The 26,989-nt window shown below is 40.8% G+C and overlaps 2 protein-coding genes across 4 annotated transcripts; one reads left to right on the top strand and one right to left on the bottom strand.

Annotated features, from left to right (window-relative positions):
* Positions 1 to 344: 344 nt before the first annotated feature.
* ehd1a (EH-domain containing 1a) lies at positions 345 to 14,184 on the bottom strand. The gene is made up of 6 exons (XM_022203256.2): positions 13,386 to 14,184; positions 8,523 to 8,620; positions 4,115 to 4,356; positions 3,072 to 3,242; positions 1,975 to 2,139; positions 345 to 1,628 (listed from the first exon to the last, which is right to left on the bottom strand). Exons 1-6 carry the CDS (start codon positions 13,772 to 13,774, stop codon positions 1,095 to 1,097), a joined length of 1,599 nt encoding a protein of 532 aa, XP_022058948.1. The 5' UTR covers positions 13,775 to 14,184; the 3' UTR covers positions 345 to 1,094.
* A 6,542-nt stretch (positions 14,185 to 20,726) lies between these two features.
* ubxn1 (UBX domain protein 1) lies at positions 20,727 to 26,520 on the top strand. 3 transcript variants are annotated; one of them, XM_022203258.2, is made up of 10 exons: positions 20,727 to 20,802; positions 21,367 to 21,431; positions 22,260 to 22,313; positions 22,486 to 22,613; positions 23,542 to 23,632; positions 23,811 to 24,002; positions 25,008 to 25,059; positions 25,143 to 25,265; positions 25,401 to 25,584; positions 25,852 to 26,520. In XM_022203258.2, exons 2-10 carry the CDS (start codon positions 21,373 to 21,375, stop codon positions 25,890 to 25,892), a joined length of 924 nt encoding a protein of 307 aa, XP_022058950.1. In that variant the 5' UTR covers positions 20,727 to 20,802; positions 21,367 to 21,372; the 3' UTR covers positions 25,893 to 26,520. The 3 variants fall into 3 exon arrangements, with proteins under 3 accessions (XP_022058950.1, XP_022058949.1, XP_022058951.1); XM_022203257.2 differs by having other exon boundaries at positions 20,738 to 20,810; XM_022203259.2 differs by having other exon boundaries at positions 20,757 to 20,806.
* Positions 26,521 to 26,989: the final 469 nt, after the last annotated feature.

Below are 26,989 nucleotides of genomic sequence, written 5' to 3'. Positions count from 1 at the left end.
TTCCATCCTTCCGTTTATGATTTGCTCGTCTCCAAGAGTCAGGAATGACATTTTTTGTAAATTGTCTCCACGTGTCCTCTAAAGAATGTCACAACTGTCCGCCTTCACCACTGTTTTAAATTTGCCCTCAAAAATAAGCAGTCAGTGGCGACTTATGTCACGAGTAGATTACCTTATATGTCCTCCAGAGACTCGTGGTTCGACTCCTTGTGGCCTACAGAGGGCAGTGGACGACACTAAAACTATTCAAAAGAGTGGATTTCACAGAAACGGTTGACCTCTGGGTGACTCAGTCCTTGACGTTAACCTCGGTGACAAATGACTACAAATCAAAAGCACAAAACTAATATTCTGTTCAGATTTATTTTGCAAATATTCATTAAAATAAGTCCCCCTCCCCCCGCATTTTAATAAGTTGCACTTTCAACAAGACATTCTTCTGACAACCTCAAACCACTGCTATGTGTCACACAGATAAAATACAGACCCACATGACCACGATACGGCTGGTACAGTCTTCCTTTTTATTTATCTGGCAAAATAATAAAAAGGAATGCATTTGGAAAGAGTCAAAGTGAACAGCTAGGAAATACAAAAATATAGATAAAGCAATTCTAACAGCTGTTTTGATTATTTTCCTCCTCTCTCCAAATGGGAAAAAACTATACTTCTTTGGATCAACATATGATAACATGGACTGTATATTTATAAGACATCTTTGACACAGGATGCAGAAATCCATATTCCGCCCCATCATGCAACCTCCAGCTACCCATCAGTTCGTGATCCAGTAATGTCCTTTCATCAGTTTGCAAATCAACCCCCCTCCCCTCATTTTTTTCCTCACATTGACACCTGAATATTATCCCCTAATGCACAAAGATGGGCCTGCCCTCCCTCCCTCCCCCCAGAAACCCTCCAGTCTCTCTCTGGTGTAAAAGATCACAGCAATACCTCCTCTTGGTGTGCCAGGAAGAGTGGGGACTCGCAGCTCAGTGGAGGATGATGCTATTCATGCCTGCGGCTGGAGAGTCTTAAACAGCGTGTTGACGTCGCTGATCTCCAGGCTGCTTCCCACCCTCCTCTCTGGACCTCTAGTCGTCCATCACCGTCCCACGCTTGGATGGGGGCACCAGGTGTCCAGGCAGCGACGCCGGAAGCTCGTGGCCCTCCAGCTTCACCTTGATCAGGTGGTTGGCCAGGGCGAACTCCTCGTCATCCAGGAGGCCGTCTTTGTCCACGTCTGCCAGCTTCCAGATCTTTCCCAGGACTGTGTTGGGCAGCTTGGACTTCAGCATCTCCTTCTTGGCCGCAGCGCCGGACACTTTGCCGTTGATTGGAGAGAGGGTGTAGAAGATCTCGTCGTAACTGGGCTTGTCGCGGCCCACCACCCACTCCAGCTCATCGATGCCTTCGCTGGCGCCCTCGCCGTAGCCGTGGCCAAAGGGACCACTCATGGTTCCTTCAAAGGCGCCACCCTTGACGGACTGGCTGGGCATGGCAGCCTCCTCTTGGCGCACCATGGTCATTAGACGGGCGATGTCGTTGGCCAGCATGTCCTCCACCGCCTCCAGCAGTTTGGGCTTCAGCGCTGCAAACTTGGAGAAGTCCTGACCATTCAGCAGCTCCTAAAGTGGGGGGTGGGAGAAAACAGGAATTGGCGATAGAAATAGATCAGTCTTCAATGGCTACCAATGGGAGCAGCATACAAGAAGCAGGATTTCCTGACAAACCAGGAAAAATAAATCTCATCCCCATCCTGCACCATCCTGGAGGGCAAGAGCAGGAAAGAAGGGCAAAGATGTAAAGAGTAAAGGTAGGAAGGTCGTTCTACTCTGAAGGGTTTGTTTCTGACATTTTATGCAACACCCAAAAACAGAGCCGTTATTTGATCAAATCTGTATCTCGGGGTACATGACAGTCTGCCATGGGGGTGGCGACATTTCTCTCTGCATTAATCTTTTAAAATCTCACCTGCATCTTGGCAAGGTTGGGGAAGTCTCCAGGTGAGATCTGGTGCTCCTTCTCAATCTTGTGGTAGATCTCTCCCAGGTTGTTTATCAGCTCCTTCTTTTTGGAGTCCTTTCCAAACATGCTCGGCATCTCCTTTTTCAGAGAGCTGATAATGTAGGCTTGCACCTGGATGCCATGAAAGGAAGAGGACAGACATTTTCAGAGACTGTTGAACTTTTCACTGGGCATCTTAAGTAATTAAAAAAGAAAAATATGGCATAATCATAGATTATAGGCCATTTTAAAACGTGCCAACTAGTTAATGAAGAGAAACATACAAATCGCATCAGGCACAAATTACCACTAAAAACATCAGCTAAATGTGGTAAACATTTTTCTGGCGTGGATTGCAAAAGTTGAGAAACATATTTCTAGACCAGTTGCAGAAATAATAAATAATCCCCCTCAGTTCTTTATTTCTTCCATTACGTTTCTCCCAGGGTTACTGGTTTCAAAACTGCTAGAATCTTCAGACATACTATTGTACGTACTTCTGCTTGTGGTTAACTTAGAAATAAAAACCCAACAAGTTGCATTAAACGGGACTTTTTTGTATAACTCTCCCCTTGTTGGTGGAGGAGGCAGTGGTGAGAGAATGAGAAATGATGAAAACGAAAATAGGTCAGTGAGGACAAAAAATAGTTTCTTTATATTTTTAAGTATGATATTGCCAGTGTGTGGGTCAGTCCATTACTTTTGAGATATTGATGGTCCTCTGAGGATGAATCCTGCTGACTTCGGTCAATTCATGACTTTCCTTGCAATGCCATGTGGCTTTGAGTGATGAAAACTATCATAAAGACTCTGATGAAAATTGGTTTAGACATTCATTTTCAATGACACCTCATTTAACTCTGTTTTTCATAAAACACCTGCAAATATAATGAGACTGATGTCAGCCTCAGATGTATCTATCAATTAAAATGATGAACTACAAACAGCTCATTAGCATTGTCACTGAGTGCATGTTAGCATGCTGGTGTATTTAGCTCAAAGCTCCGCTGTGGCTCACAGAGTAGCTAGCATGGCCGTGGCCTCCTACTCCTGTTAATACCAACCTTAGCAAGGCGTGCTCGTTTGATGAGGTCGTTAAGTTTGCGTAGAGCTGCATTACGTGGCAACGACTGGATGTCCAAAAACAGATCCTGCTCCTCTGCTTCAAACAGCTTCCTGTTGTCTGGAACCAACAGAGGCTGAGCCCAGAACGATCCGATGTACACACGCACCACCTGGAATAAAATTTGCACAGGTTAATCTCCATTAATCTTTATTTCCTTCAGGTTACACTTTACTGCCGACACCCAAATGAAGGAAATTCTTTCACAGGTCACATTCATGACACTGCAATCTGGCTGTTGTATAAACAGCCACAAAGCATTCATATACTCCAAAAATAGGATGTGCGACGAATACAGCACTGTGAGGTTGTGAATAAAGCGAAAATAAAATAAATGTGTGTTCTGTGCTTCATGTTCTGTTTAAGGCCAACACATTCCAACTGAGTCAAAGTCAATTAATAATTATCTACATGATCCAAAGGTTTCTGTTGGATCAGTTTATGAATATGGCTCTTGATCAAACATTAACTATAGTCAGGGAAAAATCATAAGACAGGCTGTGTCATGTGATATCAGGTAGGACATGGGATTTGACATAGACAGTATAACTGTTTCACTTTCATTACATTCATACATTAAGGAATATTTTCCTTTTGTCTTTTAGTAAAGTGACTACCTGAGAACACTACTTTACCATGACTACTTGTCCAGACTGACTTAAACTGAGCTTAACTGGTGATGACCTCTCCTGATCTCCCCAACAACTGATTACTACCAGCTGAAGAAGACAAGTTCCTGCAGCTAGTGTGTTTAAAAACACACACACAAGATTGAATGTATTTACACAGATTAATCCAAACATAATCAATTTAAAAGGCCTTTCATACATGAGACACAAAATCAAGAGTGGTTAGTGTTGGAGCAAAACTTCCTTGTAGTGAATTTGTCATGTAACTATCATAACCTTGGTCTCACTATTGTTATAATCTGGTTTTGACTGCACTCTGTATTATTTACATTCCTCTGCAAAGTTTTTTTTTCACCTCGGGAGTGCCGATGATTTTTCCCAAAGACCACATCAGCGCTCCGTAGACTCTCATCAGCTGCTGCGTGCTTATCTGGTCCGCCTTGTTCAGCACAACGCGCATTTTGTCCTCGTGGTTCTTGAGGGCACGGATCACCTCGGAGAACTCGTCCGAGATATCCAGCTTGTGGGCGTCAAACAGGAGGATGATGCGATCCACGCGCTCGGCAAACCACTCGAGCACGGCGGCAAAGTCGTATCCTGGAGAGAGAAAAGGAGAGCAGATCGACGGTTGAAAAATCTGCAAACATTACTATCTGCAGAGGTTATTAGATCTGTATACATCTAATTTGATGGGCACGTCTACCACTCTTAATAGACTGACTATAATGAGATAGGACTAATATTGATTTTTTATAAAGTATTTAGGCTGTAAGCAACTGTCTGACATTAGCTTACCTACAAGATGCTACATTACTGCGATAAGCTCTTAGTGTGAAGCCTCTTTTTGTTACACACACAAACTCCTACTACGATCAGATGAGTAACAACACTGACACTTAAATGAAGTATTCAGAGGCTTTGGGTACCGAGGAAGACACACACTGAGGTCGTCTGCTAGCATGTGTGCCAACTGTGTACTACTATCTTCACACTCGTTAGTCTGAAACCAGATCTCACAGTTTACACTTGTACTGTGATACAAATGTAAAGCTTTCGAGTGTAGTGAAACATAAAGCGCAGCCTGACATGGCACTCAATGGCTCCAATTCGACAATAAATTATGTGTTAAAGGAGTTGTAATTGTGGGTTCTACGTTCATATTCTGAGTCATGTTGATCTAGTAATGTTTAGATAAGGGCTTTCAAGAGGCAGGGCTTTATCCCCTGGTTACCGATTAACTAGCTTTAATGACACAACAGAGACAGGTGGTGTATAAAGGTAAAGACTAAACTCTGTCCCTCTGCAGTCTGACTTGCCAATCTACAGCCTCAGGAATGAATGAATGACCTCTAGCAGGAACAGAATCTGCAATGTCCCTTAAAAAAAGATCAATATAAATTATGGAAGAGAACAAATACATAAAGTGGTAAAATGCTATGTGTTGTCAGTAGCTAGGATAACAGTAAACATTGAGTAGCTTAACAAGGATGTACAGTAAACACATTTTAATTACTGACCACAGATGCTTACTGTACTATTCACCTCCTTTGGTAATGTAGGAAACAAAGGGCTCACTGAGATTACATAAAAACATGCCTTTCTGAGTTTTCATAGCCTTGAGGAGGGAGCAGGGAATTCAGAGTTGTGGTTTTGATTAGTGTCTGTGTATCATCTGATCAGAAAAGAATGCAGTCGCTCCAAAAGCTCATCTCGGCTGCTGCACAATCAACGGCAGATCTGCTGCACATGCATTCCAACATGGCTGGCTTTTGTCTGTGGCCAAACACATGCATACAAAAGAGGGACAGAAAGAGAGATATAATCGACAGAGAGAATTACACGGTGATACAGAAAGATGAAGAGGGAGGCCCAGAGAAAAAAGAAACAGAAAGGAAGAAAAAAACGGGGGTGAGTAAAAGTGAAAGTAAGAGGGGGGAAAAAAACAACTGCAATTACAAATGAACAGAGGGGATTGACACAGGAAAACGCCCTCAGCAGAAAGGAGTTCATGCGCATGACATGAAAGGGGGAATATTTTAATTCGGAGATCCCAGTGGGAACCAGCTGAAGACATTTGTTCATTCTCTCTTAAGTCTGTTTTTACCACACGTGTCACGGAATCAGAGAGAGACAGCTGGCCGAGCCCAGACTTACTTATAGCACATAGCATCAACAACTGCTATGCGTGGACCATAGGCGCAGACATGCAGGGATGACACATTTGGACAGGCCTTCAAATTATGTGTCAGTCATGGAGAGAGAGCAGAGCAGTGGAAAGACCAGCAGACTTGATTACATTCAAATGTTTCGGATAACTGAGGGACAATTTTGGCAGTTTTCTTTCTTTCTAGGAGATGCAATGAATCTATGGTCAGAGGCTAGTTAGCATAGCTTAGCACGAGCCTTACTTCAGGCGTATATTCTTATTAATCATTCAGTGTGGTAAAGGTTATCAAAGTAGTCGCAAAAAAAACATTGGTGTGGCTTTTTCAGTCTAGCAAACAGTCCAAAGTTTAAGCACAATTACTTCACTTTTTTATGGAACAAAAAGCAAGAGTCTGGAACAATCAGTCTGATGTTACGAGTGTTATCCATCCTACTTCCTAATTCTAGGCAAAAAAAAAAAAAAAAGTGGATTTCCCAAAATGTCAAACTAATTCTCAGAACAAGGCCACAGGGTTATTACATGTTGTGGCTGTAAGTTTCACAATTTTCAGCTCAGCTTCTGAGAAATCTGTTTTTATTCTGTCCGATACATTTTGCTGAATGGCTTCAGCATGGCAATATTCACAGTCAAGTCATCAAGAGTGACTATGGGAAAGACGCCAACTAGTTCTGCAAAATCACAGTTTTATTTTAGCTTTCATCGCTTCAGTTGACTAAGGAACAAACCCTAAGCCACATATGCTGACCTAAACAAAAATGAATACATGTTCAGAGTGTTATGCAATGTAAAAGCTCAGTATCCATGAATGGACTCTACAGTTTCTCAATGTTTTCTGACAACTTCTGCAGTTATAAAGTTATGTCAACCCTACCATGTTGCTCTACATTAAAACAAAAAAAGAAAAGGTTTGGTGATATCTGAGAGGTCACACACAGCCCTTGTAAACTGATTAACATCGAGGGGAAGTCTGAAATAATACCACAGCTTCCTGCAACGCGGTACAAAGTTAATATCTGCCATTATTCTCAGCGCAGACACACACGATGCCCGTCACACCCGAGCTGCACTATCCAATCAGTTGTGTTTATATATGACACAGTCAGTACAGTATGTCTGTGGAGTACAGTATTGTAGTGATGTTTATACAGAAACAGAGTGGGGGATAATGTGTGTGAGAGAATGTAGATGTGTGTGCGCGCTTCAGAAAGGGAAAAAGTGTCTGAGAGTAAGAATGTGTAAGTATGTATGTATAGAAACAAAACTGTCTGAGGAGTGAGGCGTCAGATTTTTGTCTGCTCCCTCTCTTTAGACAGGGTCACCTCAGCATGCCCCCGTGTCTTCATTCATCCCTTCATTTACACTCGTATGTTTACAGTCGCTTCTTTGGCCTTTTCAACTTCTTTGACGTCAGTCTGTCTTTCTCTCCTCATGCTACTTATTAGGCTCTGAAGCTGTAGATTAGTTTTATTCTTGGTTTATATTTTTAAAAAACACTCAATAAAAAAAACTATATATCTAATGAATACTTAATGAATAACTAAATATCAAATTAGTTGCAGATTAATTTTATACTTCAAAATGTTTCATATTTCCTGTCTTCTTGTGTCTCACGGGACTAAATAATAAAGAAGACTGGAGGATTGTGTAGTAGCGCTGCGCAATACAGGCAGTGGCGGTGGTGGTGGCGAGGGGGGGGGGGATAGTCTTGGGAAACTCTCTGCTATGTTTGCCATTTTACTCCATTTCCTTTCCCTGGAGTACACAAAAACTCCACTGCGTGTATGTGCACTTCCGCTTAAAACAGGCTCAAATCAGGTAGAAAAAGCAGAAGCTCTGTTCAGCTGCACTGTTATCTTTTGCCTATGTTCTGTAGGATCATCAAAAGTTTGAAGAAAACTGTGTATGTGGCGATTTTGAAGTGACCTTGTAGGTCACAGTATCGTTGGAGCACGTGGATAAAAATATGAATTGATTCATTTCCGCAGAGCACAGGGAAATGACTCAGATATAAAGTGATAAATAATACAAGTGTAAGACATGTGGAAAGGGTATGCATAAAGCAAGTTAAACAACTAACAGAGTGGGGTCATATTTTCAGGTGTTAGTACGATTTCAACCCCTTAAACATTAATCCAGCTAACGGGTGACATTAAAACAGAAGGGAAAAGATACAAGGATGTGAAAAAAAACTACAGGTACAGAAACAGGAAATGAACAGCAAAGTGCTGCATACCATCTCCTTCCAACTGTCAAGCTGTGAAGGCCTCCTTCAGATTTACATGAACTGTTTGGTTGGCTTTGACCAGAGTGTATAAAGGAGTTAAATACCGGTTTGACAGCACTCGAAACAAAACTGCTACAGTTGACTTTGTGGAGCACTTGCCAAACAGAATTACCAGTGAGACTTAAAGAAAGCAAGGCCAGTATATAGGTTGTTTAAGCAAGCTTCGTTTTTATTATCTGAACTCGTGACTTCCTGTGGGTTTATTTTGCATGTGTGTTTCTGAATAATGTATTTCTTGGTTTTTGAGAAGAGGGTGTGGCGCTAAACACTGCTAATGCTGGTGATGTGTGGGTGTATGTATGTGAAGCAGACCTCTGCTTATCCTCTGCTTCTCCCCTGACAGAATTCCAGGAGTATCGATGATACTGATGCTCTCCAGGACAGGGTTAGGCATCTGAGCACACATGAACCTGCAAAGAGAATACAGAAGATAAGAGACACAGAACACTGAGGTGAGAAAAAGAAAGTAAAAGAGCGAGCGCAAGGACAAAGAGTGAGAGCATTGAGAGCATGACACATAGGGGTAGCAAGAGAGAGGAAGAGAGCACAGAAACTAGTCTGGTGAGAGTGTTTATACACAAGCTTGGCATTAAACAGAACTTATTCTGGAGCTTGATACCAACAACCTCCTCACTGTCAGGCAGTAACATTAGTGGAATATCTTTGCTGGAAGAGACACACAACTAAAACAAAAATTGGCAGTGAGTGGAAAGGAATATTGGGGTTAAGGTGGCACATACCTTTTTGAAAAACTGTTCTTATTGAATTACTCAATAAAAATAAGTGGTTTTTTCAGATGCTTGGTCTTTATGTTCACACTACGGCTGCAATTAGCAATTATTTTCCTTACTGATTATTCTGAGCCTTGAATAACGTTTGTAAAATGTCAGAATGTTGTGAAAAACACACAGAAGATGAACAAAAAAGACAAATCATCACATTAAAAACCTGGAACCAATTAGGGGTATCAATTGTTTATCAAACTAGTCAATTAATCTTTTTTGCTCATCCACTAAATGATAAGTTGCAGACTGGTTGACACTTTGATTGTAGTTTGGATGTTTTTCTTTACAACAGTGAAATTACATAATAATATAGTCAGATTTTCCAAACAGTGCAGGAGCTTTGCTTGTAGGAGGTCAGCAATGATGTAAGAACGGTTAATAAGGGAAACACTGGGACAATACATGATAAGCTATAAATTGCAGGCCTGAGTAATTCCCACTGCTTCATAATTCACTACACAATGGGCTCATTAAAGCTGTTGCACTGAGGTTTAAACTTTAAAGGAAAGTGTCGCTCCCCAACAGAAACCAAGCCAAGACACCCACACACACAAACACAGACAGGCATACACACTATAAAGCATGGAAGAAGATGACTGGTTTTGCATAAACCCACAGTGTCCCACTCAGGACAAAGAAGGGGATTGTTGAGACACCCCACAGCTCAGAGTACTACTTCTCACTCTGCTGCCCTTGGAGTCAAACTGAACCGATACTCTCAACATGAGCTCAGAGGCACCCGGTCATAAGACTGGGAAAACCGTGCTTTTACATTCCTGCTGCAACCACACTCAGCGCAGACACACATAAGCTTACCAAAAAACCCCAACAGAGGTCCTACACCACACGCAGGGGAGGAAGAGGAAAAATCCACAAAGACCAAGTCAAAGAAATGTGAGAAAATGACTTCATGCATGGAGAGCCTATGCACGATATTATATTGCAATAACAGTGACTGTCAAAGATAACAAACATGCAGGCTTTTCCCTCCCTTTCATAGCTCATGGTGTATGTTATCACGCTGGAATTTTGGCTCAGGTTTTCCATTTAAGTATCTATCCCAACATTTTTTCCACTCAGAGCTTGGAGGAATAAAATCTCAGATGAACTCGAGCTGGAATTCTTAGAAACAGAGGAACCTTCCAGGCGTGGGGGGCCCCAGGTTACGTCCTGAAAAAGTGGAAAACCCATCTGTGAGGATGGGTTGGCTTGAATATTCCAAATCAGATCTGTCCTGGCTCCAACTCCTGACAGAAGGTCTTCCTCTTCTGCCCCACCTTCTGACCTATGACCTTCCCTCACATCGTAACTTCAGCTTCCCGTAGAGAAGAGGAAACAGGGTGGCTGTCGCTAGCACTGAACATCTTAACAGGGAGGTTAAAACTGTTGCAGTTTTCCATGTTTGCTTCCTGTAAAATCCTGCCTCGTGTGGGTGAATAAATTATCTACTGTATCTGACTGTATCTTCATGTATATTAGTTACACTCTTTATAAAGCTGTACATGTGTCAGCCCCTATCTCAGTAAAGTGCAGAGTCAGTGTCCTGGAATAACAGGACTTGAGCAGGACAGGACGGAGCAGGACAGTGTGGGCTGGGGTGGGCCAGTGCGGAACTTAAACTTTGCTGACGCTGGTTTTACTGACTAATGGCTTACAGAGAGCACAGAAATACATGGGGGCCCTCTGACTGCAGTGGCCTTTAAAATAAAAGGGAACAAGAGCTGAAAAATATGCATGCTGATCTGGAGCTTGAAAAGAAGTATTAATTTACTTCTGTGGAAACATTTGTTACAAAATGATGGCACAGGCAACAAGAGGCTACCAGAAACTAACATACTACAAAATGGAAATATTAAGCAAACTGCAAAAATTGGCAAGCTAGTACAGTACACTGTCCACTACCTCTTGGAAATGCCAAAACCAAAAGCAAGCTGTAGATGTAAGAATCACATGACTGATTTGTGTTTACTCTCTTCATAAATAACTGCTTACACTCAGGGTAAGTCCCATCTGAGCCCAGTAGTTAAAGTCTAATCTGCAGGTTAAATGACTATGGTTAAGAGCTACAGAGAGGAGCTGCCATCACAGACTCCTCAAATCAGTTAATTAACAGTCTGACACTTAATATCTCACATTTACTTTTATGAGTAAAAACACTGAACTCACCAGCTGAAGGCCAGTTCAAATACTTTTGGCCTCCAGAGAGGAAAATGGAAAACTGGCCTAGCTTGAGCCAAAAACAGCCCAGTTCTAGATCTAAATCTGCCTCTTGACAGAGTTTTATCAATTGTAGTCCTATCCTCTATGGCCATGTTCCATGTGACCCATTCAAACAGGTCATGCACCTGTTATTGTCATACTCACATATCCTGTTATGCATGATCATGTGCACTCTAAGCCGACGTATGACCACTGAACCCTGCATAGGCCTCCACGGCAGAGATGCAGACTGAATTCAAAGAGAACCACAAGCCCCATGATACTACAGGATTGTGTCCAACAGCTTGACAAATGATGCTGCGATGGACAATGGCCTTTGTTTATACACAATCTTATCTGGTTTCCCCTTAAGTCTGTAATAAACTCCAAGAAGTGAATCTTGGCGTGTGAAGTCTAGCGCCCCCCTAGAAGAATTATCTGGAAAGCATTACTTCATTTTTCAGGGTCTGAATGATGGCACTTGGCAGAACACTACACTCATACAAGATAAGGCCCTTCATAATAGAAGGAAGGGATGTCAGTGGATAATGGGAAACAGGCCTAACTAGGGAAGTGTCAGCTCGAGTGTTTGTATTACAACAGCATATGTCAACACAACCCACTTGATAATCTGCAGCTAATAACAGATTAAGCTTGCGACTGTCTACAAGTTAGTCATTTGTTAGTGCTTTATTTGACCATCTGTTTAGCTGGTGATTCCTGCACAGGATGACACCACAGAGCCACCTGGCATAGAAGGGGACATTTCCCATCCTCTATAGGAAGTGACAACATCAACAATAAGATGATTAACATCTGATGTCATCACAAATCCACACACAAAGGGCTGGATTTGGATGTCCTAGGTTTCATCAAGCACTGTCATACCGGCTCTGACTCACAGCACCTTGCACTCTGAGCTGGACTGGGAGGAGCTCCATTCACATCTCAAAGAAACACTTTGAGACTTTCCACTGTCCTTGGAAAGCCTCTTTTTCTTTTAGTAAAAACACACCAAAAACACAGTTGTTCTCTCTATCATTTGTGTAGGTCCCTTTCACTTTTGCTTTTATATTGCCATATTCTCAAATTTCCACATTTTTTCCACTTTTGTGTTGCATTAACTGGTGAAAGCCCCACCTGACAATTACTTCTGAGTCACGAGAGCGTCTGCCTTGTTGCGTCAGACCTGCACATCAGGCTGAGTAGCAGACACAAGTGTAATTCATTATACTTTTGGAAGTGCTCTGGAAATTTCCTAAGAACATCTGTTGTATGTGGATGATCAATCACATGGCTCAAACTCCAGCGAGTTAAAATGTCTAAACACCTTCAGCGAAACACCTGCTGACTCAACAACACCCACTTTAGTGCCACGAAAATGTTACAATACCTCAAGAAGATAGATATCAAAACCTTTACCCCTTTGTGATAAGATTTCATAAAGTACTGAATAAGGGAGTTGGCTGGTCGGTATGTATTGATGAGGTAACAGTTATATGGCCGAGGGATATGGAACTCATAACACTGACATCCGAGGACAAAACAAGGTCAGCATGTTGCCTGGCAACGTTGCTTACAACTATTTCAATGTTCAAGGGGCCACAGTGTGACATTGGGACAAAATGATCTGTCAAGACTGACTCTGCCAGGTGCTTTACAGACCTGAGGAGGGGTATGACGCTACATTAACTGTAAGGATCTGATGCAAAGTGAAAGGGAAAGGACTTTTTGTTAAAGGGATAAGATGCTGGAAAACACCTTTCTGTCCTTTGCTTTGCTATACACAGGCTGGATCTGCCACCTGGCACCAGACACCAAACACCCGCATACTCTCAGGATGATGAAAGAGAGAAAAGTCTCTCACACACTAGACTCTGCTGGAAAGATTGTACAACAGCATACTGTGAATCTACCTTGAAAAAGTTTGGTACGTGTGAGGACTTGTAGAGAGGGTATTTAAATCCCAGGTGATGTGCTGTTGTGACACGTCTCTACACACAGCTGTATTAACTAATGACAGTTCAAGACAAGCATGACACTGACAGGACATGTAGTCATTTCATTCACAAATTATTAACCAACTCTGGGCTCTAAGTGCACATATTCTACAATCCGACTGTGCCGCATTTTTCACATTGCTCAGTCTAAGCTCTTTAGAAAGCTCTGGGGAACCTAGCTTCGGCTTTACCTGTTGAGAAAAGCGTTCCCGAAGGCGTTGAGTTTGCGGAAGGGCTTCTTGGGGTCGACAACCAGGGCATTACCCGGTATTTGCCCCTCCTGTTCACCGTGCATCACCGCGATGAAAGAGTCTGTGGTCGGCTCGGGGCCAATCCGCATACCGGGGAAGTCCTGCTCCATGAGGTGGCGGATGAAAGTGGTCTTCCCGGTGGAGTACTGACCCACCAGGAGGACCATGGGCTTGTTGTCGAAGTCGGCATCTTCAAGTGCAGGGGAGTGGAAGTCGTGGAATCGATACGTGTCCTCCAGCGGGAACAGTTTGGTCCGGTAGAGCCGCCGCAGACCTTCCGACACGTTCTGGAACAGCTCGGGGTCCTTCCGTGAGGTTTTCTTGAACATGGTGACTGTTTTTGCCCTTAATTGACACAGCTGTGTCAGTCTCACCTTGAATAATTATCTGGTTTACTGGTGTGGGTCTCACACACCGCCGAGAGTGTAGCTGCCTGCTGGAATGAAGCAACGACTGGGCGAGGTCTTGGAAGTTTTTGTCTCCACCCTCCCCTCCGCTAGCTAACCAGTAGCCGCGCACTACGAGTCATTCAGGGAGGACTCCCTCTTCAGCGGACCCTGACTAACGTAGGGCAGTCAGCCACACTCTCACGAAGGCAGAGCTCTGAGCTGGTATATATCATACAACACTACAGGACTGTAGCAGAAAAACCCAACACAAACAATCTGTGGTTTTAGCCTCTTAACGGTCGACAGTCACTCAGCAGCCGGCTGTCACTTCTTCTTCTTCTCCTTATTTGGCAAACAGGGAAGTGCTGCGTCACCGCCACCTACCGGTTGGAGTGTGGCTCAGACCGTCAGATCTTTACAACATTGATCTGAAGAAATAAAACAAAAACACATTAATTTGTCTAAGAAACGGAATGAATATTTTCTAACGCTCACTTATTCAGTGTTTTTTTTGCAGAATATCTATAAAATCAATGTTTTTAAACAAAAAACTTATGTGTCTTCTTTTTGCCTAATATTTTTTCCAGAAAGGTCACATATTTCACATTAAAGACCTCAGTGAAGCCAGCCACTCCAACTTTAAAGGTCCTATAAGATGAAATTCCACTTTTGTTACCATACACTTTTGTGCTATAAAGCAACTGAACCACTGCAATAAATTCCAGTGCAACAACTCTTGAACCTGTGCTGGACTGGCTGTGTGCTTCTATTCTTGAACCTGTACATTTAACATGGACAGTGCAGATTTTGTGGGTTTGTGCAATATTTATTATTTCTGTGTTATTTGTCTATTTATTTTCATACATAAATAATATATATTTTTGCATAGTGTATTTTCTTAATTATATATTTTATCTTTATCTGTTTTAACCCACAAATGAGTTGCACTCAAAATTTCGTTGTACATATGTCCAGTGACAATAAAGGCATTTGATTGATTTGATTGCATTGTGTATTCACGGTTCTTATATACTTTGAAGTGTAAACTAAAAGCTGTTAAGATATGAAGATGTTCCAGTCTGCTATTCCTCAAGTCCTCCCCACATCTAGCTGGCCTCCCAGCTTTACAAGCGAGTAAGAATTTAACCCAAGTGTTACCTCACACCTAACCAACAAATGCTTCAAATTTTGTATAATATTGCACCCTCTCTACCTGGTACTTCCACTTCCAAAAAGAGCAGCTGACACACAGTTCACCAGGTTTATTTACTTTCTAGAGCTGCTTCTCTGACGTCTCAGTCACGAGCATGCATCAAATGTTGTGCTGTTGGCTGCAAAAGTGAACACAAGAGGCTTAATGCACTCCCAGCATATTAGAAACTATAGATCCAGTGGATTAATTATTTTGATGGTAATGTCACCACAGCAATCAAATCCTTAGTGTTAATACTAATATGGCTAAAGTGATCATTACCTTGATCAAATGCCCACAGGTTAAAGCTATGGTGACACTGTATTGCTTAGGGATATTCAGAGATGGTGCAAACTTTAATTTACATTTTAATTTACATCTGTTTGCTTCTCTAGTGCTCTATTTGTTCATGTATAGTGCATTTTAGAACAGAGCTAAAAAACAAGCCATTATACAGCCATCATCAAATGAACCATCTCTGTAGTATTTTGAGCTATTAAAAAACAAAAACCTGAGAGATACAACCTGGGGACGTGAGATGTCATTTATGTGCTGAAAAAGGTCACAATGTGAGGCCTTTAATTAAATAATAATTAATATTTTCTCGATTTGCGCATAACAAAAGAATACATTTATTTTTAGTTTCATTTCTATTTTACTCAAGGACATTGTTCTATTTATTACATTTTTGACATTTCAAGTGTCTGTTTTGAACTTGTTTTTTTGTTTTGTGGCTACCAACAGAATAGTACACACAAATCAACTCTTTGTTTTAGAACCACAAACATTTTGTATTTATGTGTCATTTATTCTTTTTATGGTGCCATTATGCCACTATGAAAGTGTGGTGTCTCAAATTGGTTACATCTGCTTTCATATATACACTTAGAAGTACAAAGTAGCTAAAAACTAAGAATAGAGCAAGAAAAAAAATAGAAGCATTTCCAGCTTTACAAAGAACGTTTCAGCACGAAGAACCCCCAAAGTCATTATAAATGATGCTACTAAGAAGTTTAGAAAAAAATAGTTTATTTAAGGAGCCACTTTTAAGTTGGTTCTTGGTGCACTTCTGGGTCCTTACATTATAATGCATTTGATATTTTGGGTTCTGTAACATTGGTCAGACAGAGCAACATATCACAAGATGCCAGGATGGGATTTTAGAAATGTTTCAGGCACTTCTCAGGGATTTTTGATGTTACATACACCAAAAGATCAATTGATAGTTAAAAGAATAAATAATATATTAAGAACCATTCCCTAAATGAAGAGGTTTTTGTGTTGACGATAAAGCTTTGAAGAAGCAGAAAGCATCTTAAGAGCAATTTAAGAAGCAATATTTTAATGAGAGAAGCCATTGGGAGAATCCAATCTCTCCAAATGAATCCCCCTTGGCGGCCTGCCATCCTGTCTGTGTTTGTTGGTTGGTGGAAGAGCAGGGAGTTTTCATACTGGGTCATCATTAGGTCATAGCAAACATGGCATGAGCCCATACTCAAGTGAAAGCGAGCATGCAGCGATTCATTCATGCATCGTGACCGTAACCTTAACTTTCAGTAACATTTACAAAAAGGTTATTTTCAAATTCTCTGTGGTTTTGCTTTTCATTTCAAATGGCTCTATCACATTGCAGACAAATGTAGTCGCAATAATATATTTTTAGTTTTGGTTTTACTTTTAATTCAGTTTGCCATGTGTCATCTCTAAGCACTTTAGATAGTAAGATAACCCCCTTACAAAATCACAGAGAGAAACCTTTTGCATATTGTGTATTTCTAACACTGAGTTATTTATCTCAGTTATCACATTGTGATTAAATTTAAATTTTTAGACCTCAAAAAGATGTCGTAATGTTAGTAATTGCTTGTAAACCAATGTGAGTTTGAGACTTTTGGAGGCGTGTACTGGAATTAAACAACAAATCGCTGTTTCATTAATGTCAAGGGAAACTCCCAGTCACTTCTTAGCATTCATTGGAAATGCTGCTTTTGCATTCACATATAGTTTTGGTTTCAGTAAGAGTACAAGTAAGATGCCCTTCAGCTTTATCTGTGGTTTCTCTGTACAAACAGTGCAAAAAAGATGCAGACAGACAAATAAACTGGATTTAAAAGGTTAGTTTAATTGTTTAATTATTTATTATTCTTGCAAACCTGCACAGAAACAAGCAAGAGTATTAAAATGAATGAAAAAAACAACAAATAGAAAGTGTCACTGTACACAAGCTACGCAGAGTCCCAGCAGTGTGTCGATGAAAAGGGGTGTCCCTCCACAGATAACAGCAGCTCCACTGGAAGCCAGAGTCTTTCCATATGGAGATGCTGTTACAGCTGGTAAGACCCACAGAAACAACACAGCTGACAGCGAGGCCATGAGAATTTCACCACAGAGATCAAAATACAGTTTTCTGCTGACATCTGCTATTAAACAAAACGAAACTAAAGAGTGTAAGTCTTTGTCTTGATTTAATTACATGCATATGATGATCTAAACTCACCTTCTCCGGCCGTCCCTTGTTTGTTGGATGGGGTTTAAATTGTAAACTTATTGAGAAAGTCTGCTGCTTATGCAAACTGTTGAACAATCAGACTGCATCTGGTATCATCAAAAGTGACAAGGCACCAGTGTGATAAAAGTTTTCCATCATATGAAATACTGCTGCCCTCTTTTGGCCAGTTGGTGCTGACTATGTGCACCTAAATCATTTTATTGCATGTTTTATATTTCAGCCCTCATGTGATAACACCACCCACACTGAACAGAAGGTTAGTAAAACATCAACAGTGTGCCTCCTAATCTTGGTTTTTACTGCTTCTAAGATTGCATTTTATCCTTATGACACCAATAAAAAAATCAGGGTCATTCAGTCAGTGAATCAGAAGTCAAGGAGTGAACATCTTCCCAGCAATTTCCCATTTTACTGTCAAGTCTATTAAAATTAATCTTTTACACACTGGTGATGATGTGGCTTTGAAGCATACATCATTTCCTTGTGCACAACTCTTGTCCTTAGTTTCCAGAATCTCTCTTAGTGTATCCTGACTGAGCTTTGACCCTTCACCCTGTCCTTCTGTAAAAAAAAACACAGCCATAAAGCAATTAAAGAGGAGGCTAAAGAGACCTTCACCCCTATTGTCTCCTTCGACTTTGCTCACCCTGCTTTATATGTTTTTTTTATTGTATCTGATAATTGCACTGTGAAGGGCCATTGGTGTCTTCTGAAAATCTACACATGAATCTCAACAATGAAGGTGATGAAAAGCAGTTGATCTGGTTAGCACTGCAATAAGAAATCAAGAACCACATTTAAAACAAGATTATTAGAATGCAGGATTAGTACATAATAACTGCAGGAATCTTCACACTCTTTTCTCTTTTTTATAAGTAGTAAGAAAAGTGAAATGTTTATCTGAGCCCCATTAACAGCAGCACAAGTTAAACACATCATCCAACAGTCTGTTACAGAGATAAATCATATTTGCTGCCTCCCAACCAGTAATTCCATCAGGAAGCATTTGGATCTCTTTTTTTCAGTTTTCATTCAGTTTATACATTAACTGCCATTTTTGCCTCTCTTTTAAAAAATGACATTGCAAATTTGCTTAAAGAACTTGAATGCACTTCCACTGGCTAGTTTGTCAAGTTGCCTGCAGAGTGGGTGCACTGTTAATATTTAATCAATATAAAAATACAAAACACACTGTAGGATAATCTTGTAGAAACGTCCTACAGCCTACAAATGAATACATACTATGGGACTGATAACTTAATAAAATATCCTTGATTGCTAATCAGTTCATTAGCCTCACTTAAATTTATTTAAAAAGTTAATACTCACCACACAAATTCTGCAACTGAGGCTCATTTCAGTCAGTAATTTTAAGAGAAAAGTCAGAAAAGAGGAAAACAGCCAACAAGACCAAATGAAAGTGTGATGAAAAGCGAGCCAAACAAATAAAAGGTGAAAAGGAGAGTCAGAGGGAGATTTTAAAAGAGGAGACAGGCATGAGCAGAGAGACTCTGAGGTCTGTCCCTGGCTCCTGAATGAGGGCGGCTTAAGACTGTGTGGGGGAGAGAAAAATTAATCATTACACTTACTGTAAATATGTAACAGACCCAACCTGCACATAAAAGTCAGCAGATTGCATTTTGTTTGATCACCACGGACACTTGAGGATGGGGCAAAATCATACAAGCAGGAGAGCAGCCGATAAGAAACATCATCTGACCTTAAAGTGCTTCAGATCCGCCACCTCACTCTTAACCCTCTTCATTTAGTGGGTCTGTGCATCTTCTGCTGTCAGTTTCCAAACCGTAAAGATACATACAGCATCAGAAAAGAGTAATTCAGTGGAGAAAACACTAAAAGATGACATTAAAGCAATACTTCTGTGTGGACAATAGAAGCTCACAATTTTAATTTACTGCTTGTTCTGGTTTGGATACCTGTAAAAATAGAGTCCAGAAATAATTTGGTGTACAAGATGGTCTATTAGGATTTCTTGACGATTTGTAGATTAGAGACATTTAGCGTATGTACCTAAGAAAAATAGGTCAAAGAAGAGTATGTCAAACAACATTTCTTTATTTGCTCCAAAGTAAACAGAAAACTTGCTCAGCTAGTTTTACATTGTTGTTTCATTTGCATGTTATTTCTACAAGAGGTCTAAATTTGCATGTTAGTTTGGCTATAGTTCTAAACAAAAAGTGTTGCATCTGAGCAGCAGCTTACCTTCAACATTCTTGTTGCATTTGTCACTGCTGTACGACACATGTGGGTACAGATGTCGTGCTTGCCTGGTCATGATTGTCGTGCATCTGCTATCTATGCTATTCTGACAGACTTTTTAAAAAAATGTATAATTTTTTTCCAAAAATCACAAAGATAAAAGACGGCATTACCTGTAAATTGTCCAGTTCTCAACCACTCCTTCCTCACTGCCTGTTAGTGAGCCCAAGTATTTATTCACATTTAAAACCGTAGATCTAAAGTTTGGTGTAAAAGAAACTGAAAGTATGTCCAAGTCTTATCTGATAATTTACCTTGGTATGTGTAGGATACATAAATTGTAGTAGATTAAATCAAATTTCATTGAAAACACCTCAAATGGAGGCTGTGAATGCACTCAGTCAATACTTTACACAACATGCACATTGTACAATTCTATAATGAACAGTTTGTGGTGCTTTAGGCTTCTCAACATTTTATACATTATTTAGAGACACATTCTTTGTATGATTAAGCATTTTTGTAGATTCAGCCACCCAACAGGTCATAAAACAATCATACAAAGAGGTCACTTTCATGCTGGACTTACACTTTGATAGGCCTGCAACCTTTATGTAAGGACGGTCTCCTACAACATTTCAGCAGAGAAACTATTGGTAGTAATTGTCAGTTTCCACTATTATAGTAATGATATGAGTCAGTTTGCATTCCATTATGCACACATTATATAATACCTGGTAGTGGTTGACTAAAATTATTTCAGTAGGTGAGGTCTGGAGAAACCTGCTAGCCCTGGAGCTTTCGGATGTTGTGCTACCAGAGAAGAGATGGGACTATGAAAGCTTACAATTGCCATATCACTAGGTTGAAGTTGTAGATATATGAATGTGACCATGATGGCATACGGTCAGCGGAAGAAAGGATGTGTATCTGTTATATCTAAGGAGGTATTGAGTTGGTGAAATACTGATTCGCTTCTTTTTTTTAAGCGCTGCTCCGTTTGACCTGTGCGGGTTCCCGTACTGTTGAAGCGGTGTTGACTGATATGTGAGTAGGTAACTAACGCAATCCTCATGAGTATATTAGCTGATATTACGTGTTTCGAAAATAAAATAGCACTTCTGGGTGCCTTTACGTGTAACATACAAACACACGTTATTAGCTAAAGCGACAGAGAGCTTAATATTGATCCTTGTTGTCTTTAAATCTTGCTAGTTAGCGAGGCTTCCCAGCTAGCTTTCGAAACGTGAACGTTAGCCACATTAATGCTAATTTTAGCTCTCAGCATAATTTCAGCTCGGATATTAGACAACCAGCGAGCGGAAATAAACAACCAGTTTGTCAAGCTGCTAGTCAAAGAAAGGTTACTGTTTGTTCATACAGCGTTATTTTCAGACTACCGTGGCCATTTAGCTTCTTTTAACAGGACTGAGATAAAGAAAGTCATGAGGTGTTGTATTGACTTCAGATTTAAAGCTGCAGAAGTTGAATTAGAAGAAACCTGGCCATTTATTGTGACTTACATTCTACTAGCAGCAAATGAAGACGTGTCCGTGGTATGTCTGAGGTAAATGTGGTGAATTTCTCATTGACGTACCGGTGTTGTTTCAGGTGAAAATGGCAGAGCTGACCACTCTAGAGAGCCTGCTGGAGATGGGCTTTGAGAGAAACAGAGCGTGAGTGACACTAAATTAAAAAAAAAAAGATCCTGGTTAAAATCCACTGAACACATATCTAAATGCAGCATGCAGTTTAGATTTGTTTTCTGACTTAGAAAAACATTAAAAATATCAAAATGGTCAAACTTAGCCAGTTGTGCACTTACAGTTTTGAGCTGTTCATTTGGTGACAGATTCTGGAGGATTCAGTTAATCTTCACCCACAGGTGTCAGGTGAGGCTTTTACAGACAATGATCAGATAACGTGACCAGCACACAGACACCCCATTGACCAGTGGCCGGCTTTATTCAAATGACCGGATGCCACAGATGTGAACAGGTTGTTGATATGCTGACATGTTAGTTAAAGCTTTAGAGACACTTCAATGTCCAAAACTCATAACAAAAAAGAAAATGTTTGGATGTGTGTGTCTCAGAACATTATCCTGTCATCCAAAATTTCCGCTGACTCACTGAGCCTTTCAGGAAGAGTCGGGAAACATTTTACAAGCCAGCAACAACTTGTTTAACTCTGTGCTTCACAGATGTGTTATTCATTACCATTTCTGGTCTTTGACTCCACCCTCAATCTGCCACTTATTATTAACAGTGTAGTGCATACTTGTTTTTTTTTTCATGACGCCCATTCTGTTGTAAAGCTATCATGTATTGGAACAATAAACAATTATTTATCAATGTTACAAAGAATAGATATAATTAGATAAAACATTGGATGCTGCATTTAATTTTTTGTTCAGTATAATTCCCACGTTTGAGATTGGCTTTAAAGAAGTGAAAGTTGTTAAACACTAGGGCAAACCTGTTTTTTGATTTTTTTTTTTCCAGTGAGAAGGCAGTGGCCAACACGGGGAACCAAGGAATAGAACAAGCAATGGACTGGTGAGTCTGATACACACAGATTAACAGCATAGTGTTTAATTGCACACATCAACACCGTCCTCTGTCATCACTTTGATCATCGCCATAGTGCACAACAACATGTTTCTGATTCTGGTAATCAGACACATAGACTCTCAGCTCGGATCTTTCCTGTGTGATGTGCTTTTCTCAGGTTAATGGAACATGAGAATGACCCAGACATCGATGAGCCCTATGTGCCGCCTGTGGGGAACGTCCTGGGAGGAGAAGCACACAGCCAGTCCAGCACAGAACAGCCGACACTAGCAGACACCGCTGAAGGTCAGGGAACATTGTGGTTTTGGGGGGACACCCAAGGCCATGACAATGTGGTAGCAACACCGCTGTAAATGCCACATATAGATATGCAGCGTGATGATACACACCCTGAGACCATATGAATCTGTCTAATGTTAAATATTTTGAGCAGTACAGTTGTTTGTGTGGTATTCGATATGTTTAAAGATACAGAGTTAAACAAAAGTAAACATGTCCATCTGGTTAGCCACCAAAGTTCTGTAAAGTACCAGCATCAGAATATATGTTTATATTGTAAATAGAATTGCATTTAATGTTAAAGAAACATTTACCCATCAATACACCTGTTCTAAAGCGTGTTTTCCATCCATCTATAAACAAGATGTTTGAAATAGATATTTTTTTACAAGAGTACTGTGGCCAAGATAAGCAGAAACACAGTTTGCCTTCATAGTTGGTGATCATACAGTGGCAGTGTGAGGCAGTCATAACTTAGCCCTTCAAGATTCAGGCAATTTTACTTTGTGAACCGGTAACCAGACTAAATTCTGTAGCTTTCTGTACTTCTTGACAGAAGAACACCAAGATGTAAACTCTAAATTGCCTGTTCATTTATGCTGATCAGATGTGATATTAGTTGGTTTTGTTGCTCTACCTCTTTGTGTATTTTTGCTTTCTTTTCTCTTTGTCAGCACTTCTACCAAAGAGGTTTAACTTGTTTATCTGTTAGGGTTTGTGGTGGAGGTTTGGTGTGTTTCTGCAGAGGTTTTAAGGTTTGTGGTGTTAGGTTTGTAGGTGAGATAAGCCTCTTCTGTCAGTGTGTGAGTGTTACTATGATTTGCATTTGAAAGTATGTTTTTTCACTATAGCACAATATGCTTTCTTTCCATCTTCCCCGTTTGTTTTTTTCTCCCCTCTTTCGCTTTCTCATGTGCATTTGTTTTGGCTGCAGGAGCAACAGATGGAGAAGTTAACTACATCGAGACTGAGGATGGTCTAAAGCGGCCAATGACAGAAGAGGAGAAACGTGAGCAGGTCAAAAGGTGACAGTGGAGCCAAAGCAGCTTTTACTGATTGTACTAGCTTATGATATTAGCTTTCTAAAAATAAAGCCAGAGGCACTTAGTTTGTCGAGGAATTAAAATTATGTGGAAATACTCTGTTTTAGGGATGCTGAACAGGCCAAAAGTAAGTAAGCTGATGCCTGTGTGTGTTTTTCAGGCTGGAGGAGCTGATGCGGGTGAAGCAGGCGGAGAGAAGAGAGCGAGAGCGGGCGGAGGAGGTGGAGAAGGAGAAGCAGCGGAGGAGGCAGGGCCAAGAGCTGCAGCAGATCCGCCAAAAACTGCAGGATGATGACATGAAAAAACTTGCAGACCAACGCAGGAGAGAGAAGATGGAGGACAAACTAGCTAGGTAAGGTCTGAGTCATGACTACATGAATCAATTTATCATGTGTGAGCTCTATAAAACCCATTAAGTATCTAAACTATCCAAAAATATTTCCCCATCGGTCCCTAAACACTTTGCATCTACTTCTCTGTGGAATTTAATTGGAGGACAGCTTCTTTTAAAATTGTTAGTGATTATTTGTAATGAATTGCTGAAGGAAGTCAGATTTTGTAAACAGCATGTCAGATCTGGAGTAAGGGCTCCATTTCCTGAGATTCACAACATGCAAGCTGCAGTTTGCAACATGAGATCATCTTCTCTCATGTTCATTTTGACACTTTTACCTCACATAAAAGAAAAATGCTTGCAACTCATGTATGGGACCGACAGAGAACTGCAGAACCTACAATTTTGTTTGTAAGTTCAAGAAAACTGCTTCTGTGAAACAGGACTAGCAAAACACAGGGTTCACATACAACTTAAATTGAGCCTACTTGGTTTAGTGGAACTCTAAATTGCCCATAGGTGTGAATGTGAGTGTGATTGTTTGTCTGTATATGTAGCCCTGTGACAGACTGGCGACCTGTCCAGGGTGTCTCCTGCCTTCGCCCGAGTCAGCTGGGATGGGCTCCAGCACCCCCCGTGACCCTAGTGAGGATAAAGCGGTGTATAGAGGATGGATGGATGGATGGTTTAGTGGAACCTCTTCAATGTAGATATAAATTTAAAGTCTAAATAATAAAATATTATTGTAGAATATGTCATGCATTTTTTTTTTTTTTAGAATTAACTTGGTATCTCATAAATTGGAACGTGTTGCAAATCCTTTGAACTACATTTCATAACCAATTCCAGAGGGAGTAGGTGATCTGATTAGACTTTGGTGCCTTGCTGCTTACATTTGTTTAATATTTACTTTTGCATTCTTGATGACTATCTACCACTGCTGTAAGCATTTTTGTAGTGTTGTTTTTTTTTTTTAACATAAACCCTTTGTTTATGTCATTGTGTTGCTCATTTTCCTGTCAGGCAAAGGGTCAAAGAGAAGATAGCAAGAGACAGAGAGGAGAGAGCACAAAAGGTAAACCATGTTCAGTAGTCCATTTTTCAGTCTTCTGTCTGAACCAGTGACAACTTGGATTCTGTTGTTTTTGTCCTGTTCAGTTTGGAGGCGGTGGAACCCCGAGCACAGCTGCATCGTCTCAGCCGAACCCGCCCAGTCCATCATCACCCACCAGTCAGGGTCCCCCACCCACTAAGAAGGAGTATGATGAGTCCAGGATACAGGTGCAGGCCTGAGTCATACTTGTTTAGCATGTTTTTGTTTTCTGTCCAACATGTTGTCATTCAGTTAAGATCTCATGATGACTACAAACTGACTTTACTCATCAACTGCTGCTCGCTGACTCCGACTCTTCACAGGTTCGCCTGCTGGACGGCTCGACCATCACGACAGTCTTCAAGGCCCAGGAGCCGCTGGCGGCAGTGCGCGTCTATGTGCAGGTGAACGGCAACACGCCTGAGGGTCAGGACTTCACGCTGCTGTCACCCTACCCCCGTCACGTCTACACTGAACTGGACATGGAGAAGCCCCTCAAAGAGCTGGGTGAGCTGGGAACAGGACTGAAGAGAGTGTACATGCTGCTTTTATAACAAGATTAGGATCCAAAAATCACACAGCATGAAAATGACTGAATATGTGAACATGTAATTAAGATGAGATAAAATGCATCAGATGGCATTCATCAGAGTAAATCTTCAGACACAGGTCACATTTCAAGGGTAAATGAGTCGCATTTAATCAGATCTGAGAGTTAAATAACACGCAGACTGTTTCTGACCTTTTCCCAAACTTTCGTCTCTCTCTGTTCAGGTTTGGTGCCTTCAGCTGTGCTGGTTGTTACCAAAAAGTAAGAACAGGAGGATCTGCTCTGTGAGCCTACCTCACCACTTCCACAACATCAACACCCGAGACACCAGAAACAGACTGACCCACAGACAGAGCTGCCATCTTTTAGTATCACTCAACAAGCCAGCTAACTGAACTAAAGCAGAGACATAGCACGAGGTTGCATTCAGACAAAGTATTAATGCTCTGAAAATTAAGATATGAGGGGCATAGTTCAGTTTTTTGAAAGAATGACTGAGTGCAGCCTCTTGCTTTCTCTGCTGATTCCACTGACTGAAGGTTGGTGTGTGAACTGAGCTCAACACTGACTGTTACTGATCAAAGTGAAGATAGCTGGCTTCTGACTGATACTGTTTCAAGGAACACTACTCATGGTCTCAACACCACGTTTATTAAAGAAGAAAAAGTACACGGAACAAAATCGTTAAATTTTAACTCGGTCCTTTGAAACAACGAGTATGACACAAGACCTGCTTGAGTGGTTCTAAAAGGGCCTTAAATTTAATCCCCACGATCTTCCTGATTTTATGACATTCTACTTTGCCAGTTTTTTTATAAGTTAAAATATATTGACAGTTATGTCTTCATAATCACCAAAAATGTACTTACAATAAAGCTGACTTGGAAAATTGAGTTGTGAGATGAATTTTCTAAAAGTGACTTTCAGTGACATTTCTTTAGATAAGTCAGAATGGAGATTTTAGGGGTGACCACACATGACTTCACCTGACATTATTTCTGTCCATTTGATAAGTAAAACTAGAAAAGCACTCGGAGAGTGCAGACCGCCAAGGATAGAGAGGAAAACAGGAAACCCATGCAGTAAAAGATCATGAGCTGGAATCAAAACTGCGTCTCTGACACAGTTCTGTTTATGAATCACCTTCTTAACCAGTTGAGCTATCTGGACACCTTGCTCCAATTTTTTGGACGACATACTAACCTATGATGTTTGTCATATTTTGGACCACATACTAAAACACACTAAAAAATTCAAAGTGATCCAGAATCCAGGATCCTTTCCGGATTGCCACCAAAATTAAATCAGCTCTTCCTCTTACCATAGTCTACATTCCCTCAAAATTTCATCTGAATCTGCCCA

This window comes from Acanthochromis polyacanthus, chromosome 10 (genome assembly GCF_021347895.1).
Source record: "Acanthochromis polyacanthus isolate Apoly-LR-REF ecotype Palm Island chromosome 10, KAUST_Apoly_ChrSc, whole genome shotgun sequence".
Taxonomy (NCBI): Eukaryota; Metazoa; Chordata; class Actinopteri; family Pomacentridae; genus Acanthochromis; species Acanthochromis polyacanthus.
This window is presented reverse-complemented; position numbering and strand designations above follow the sequence as displayed.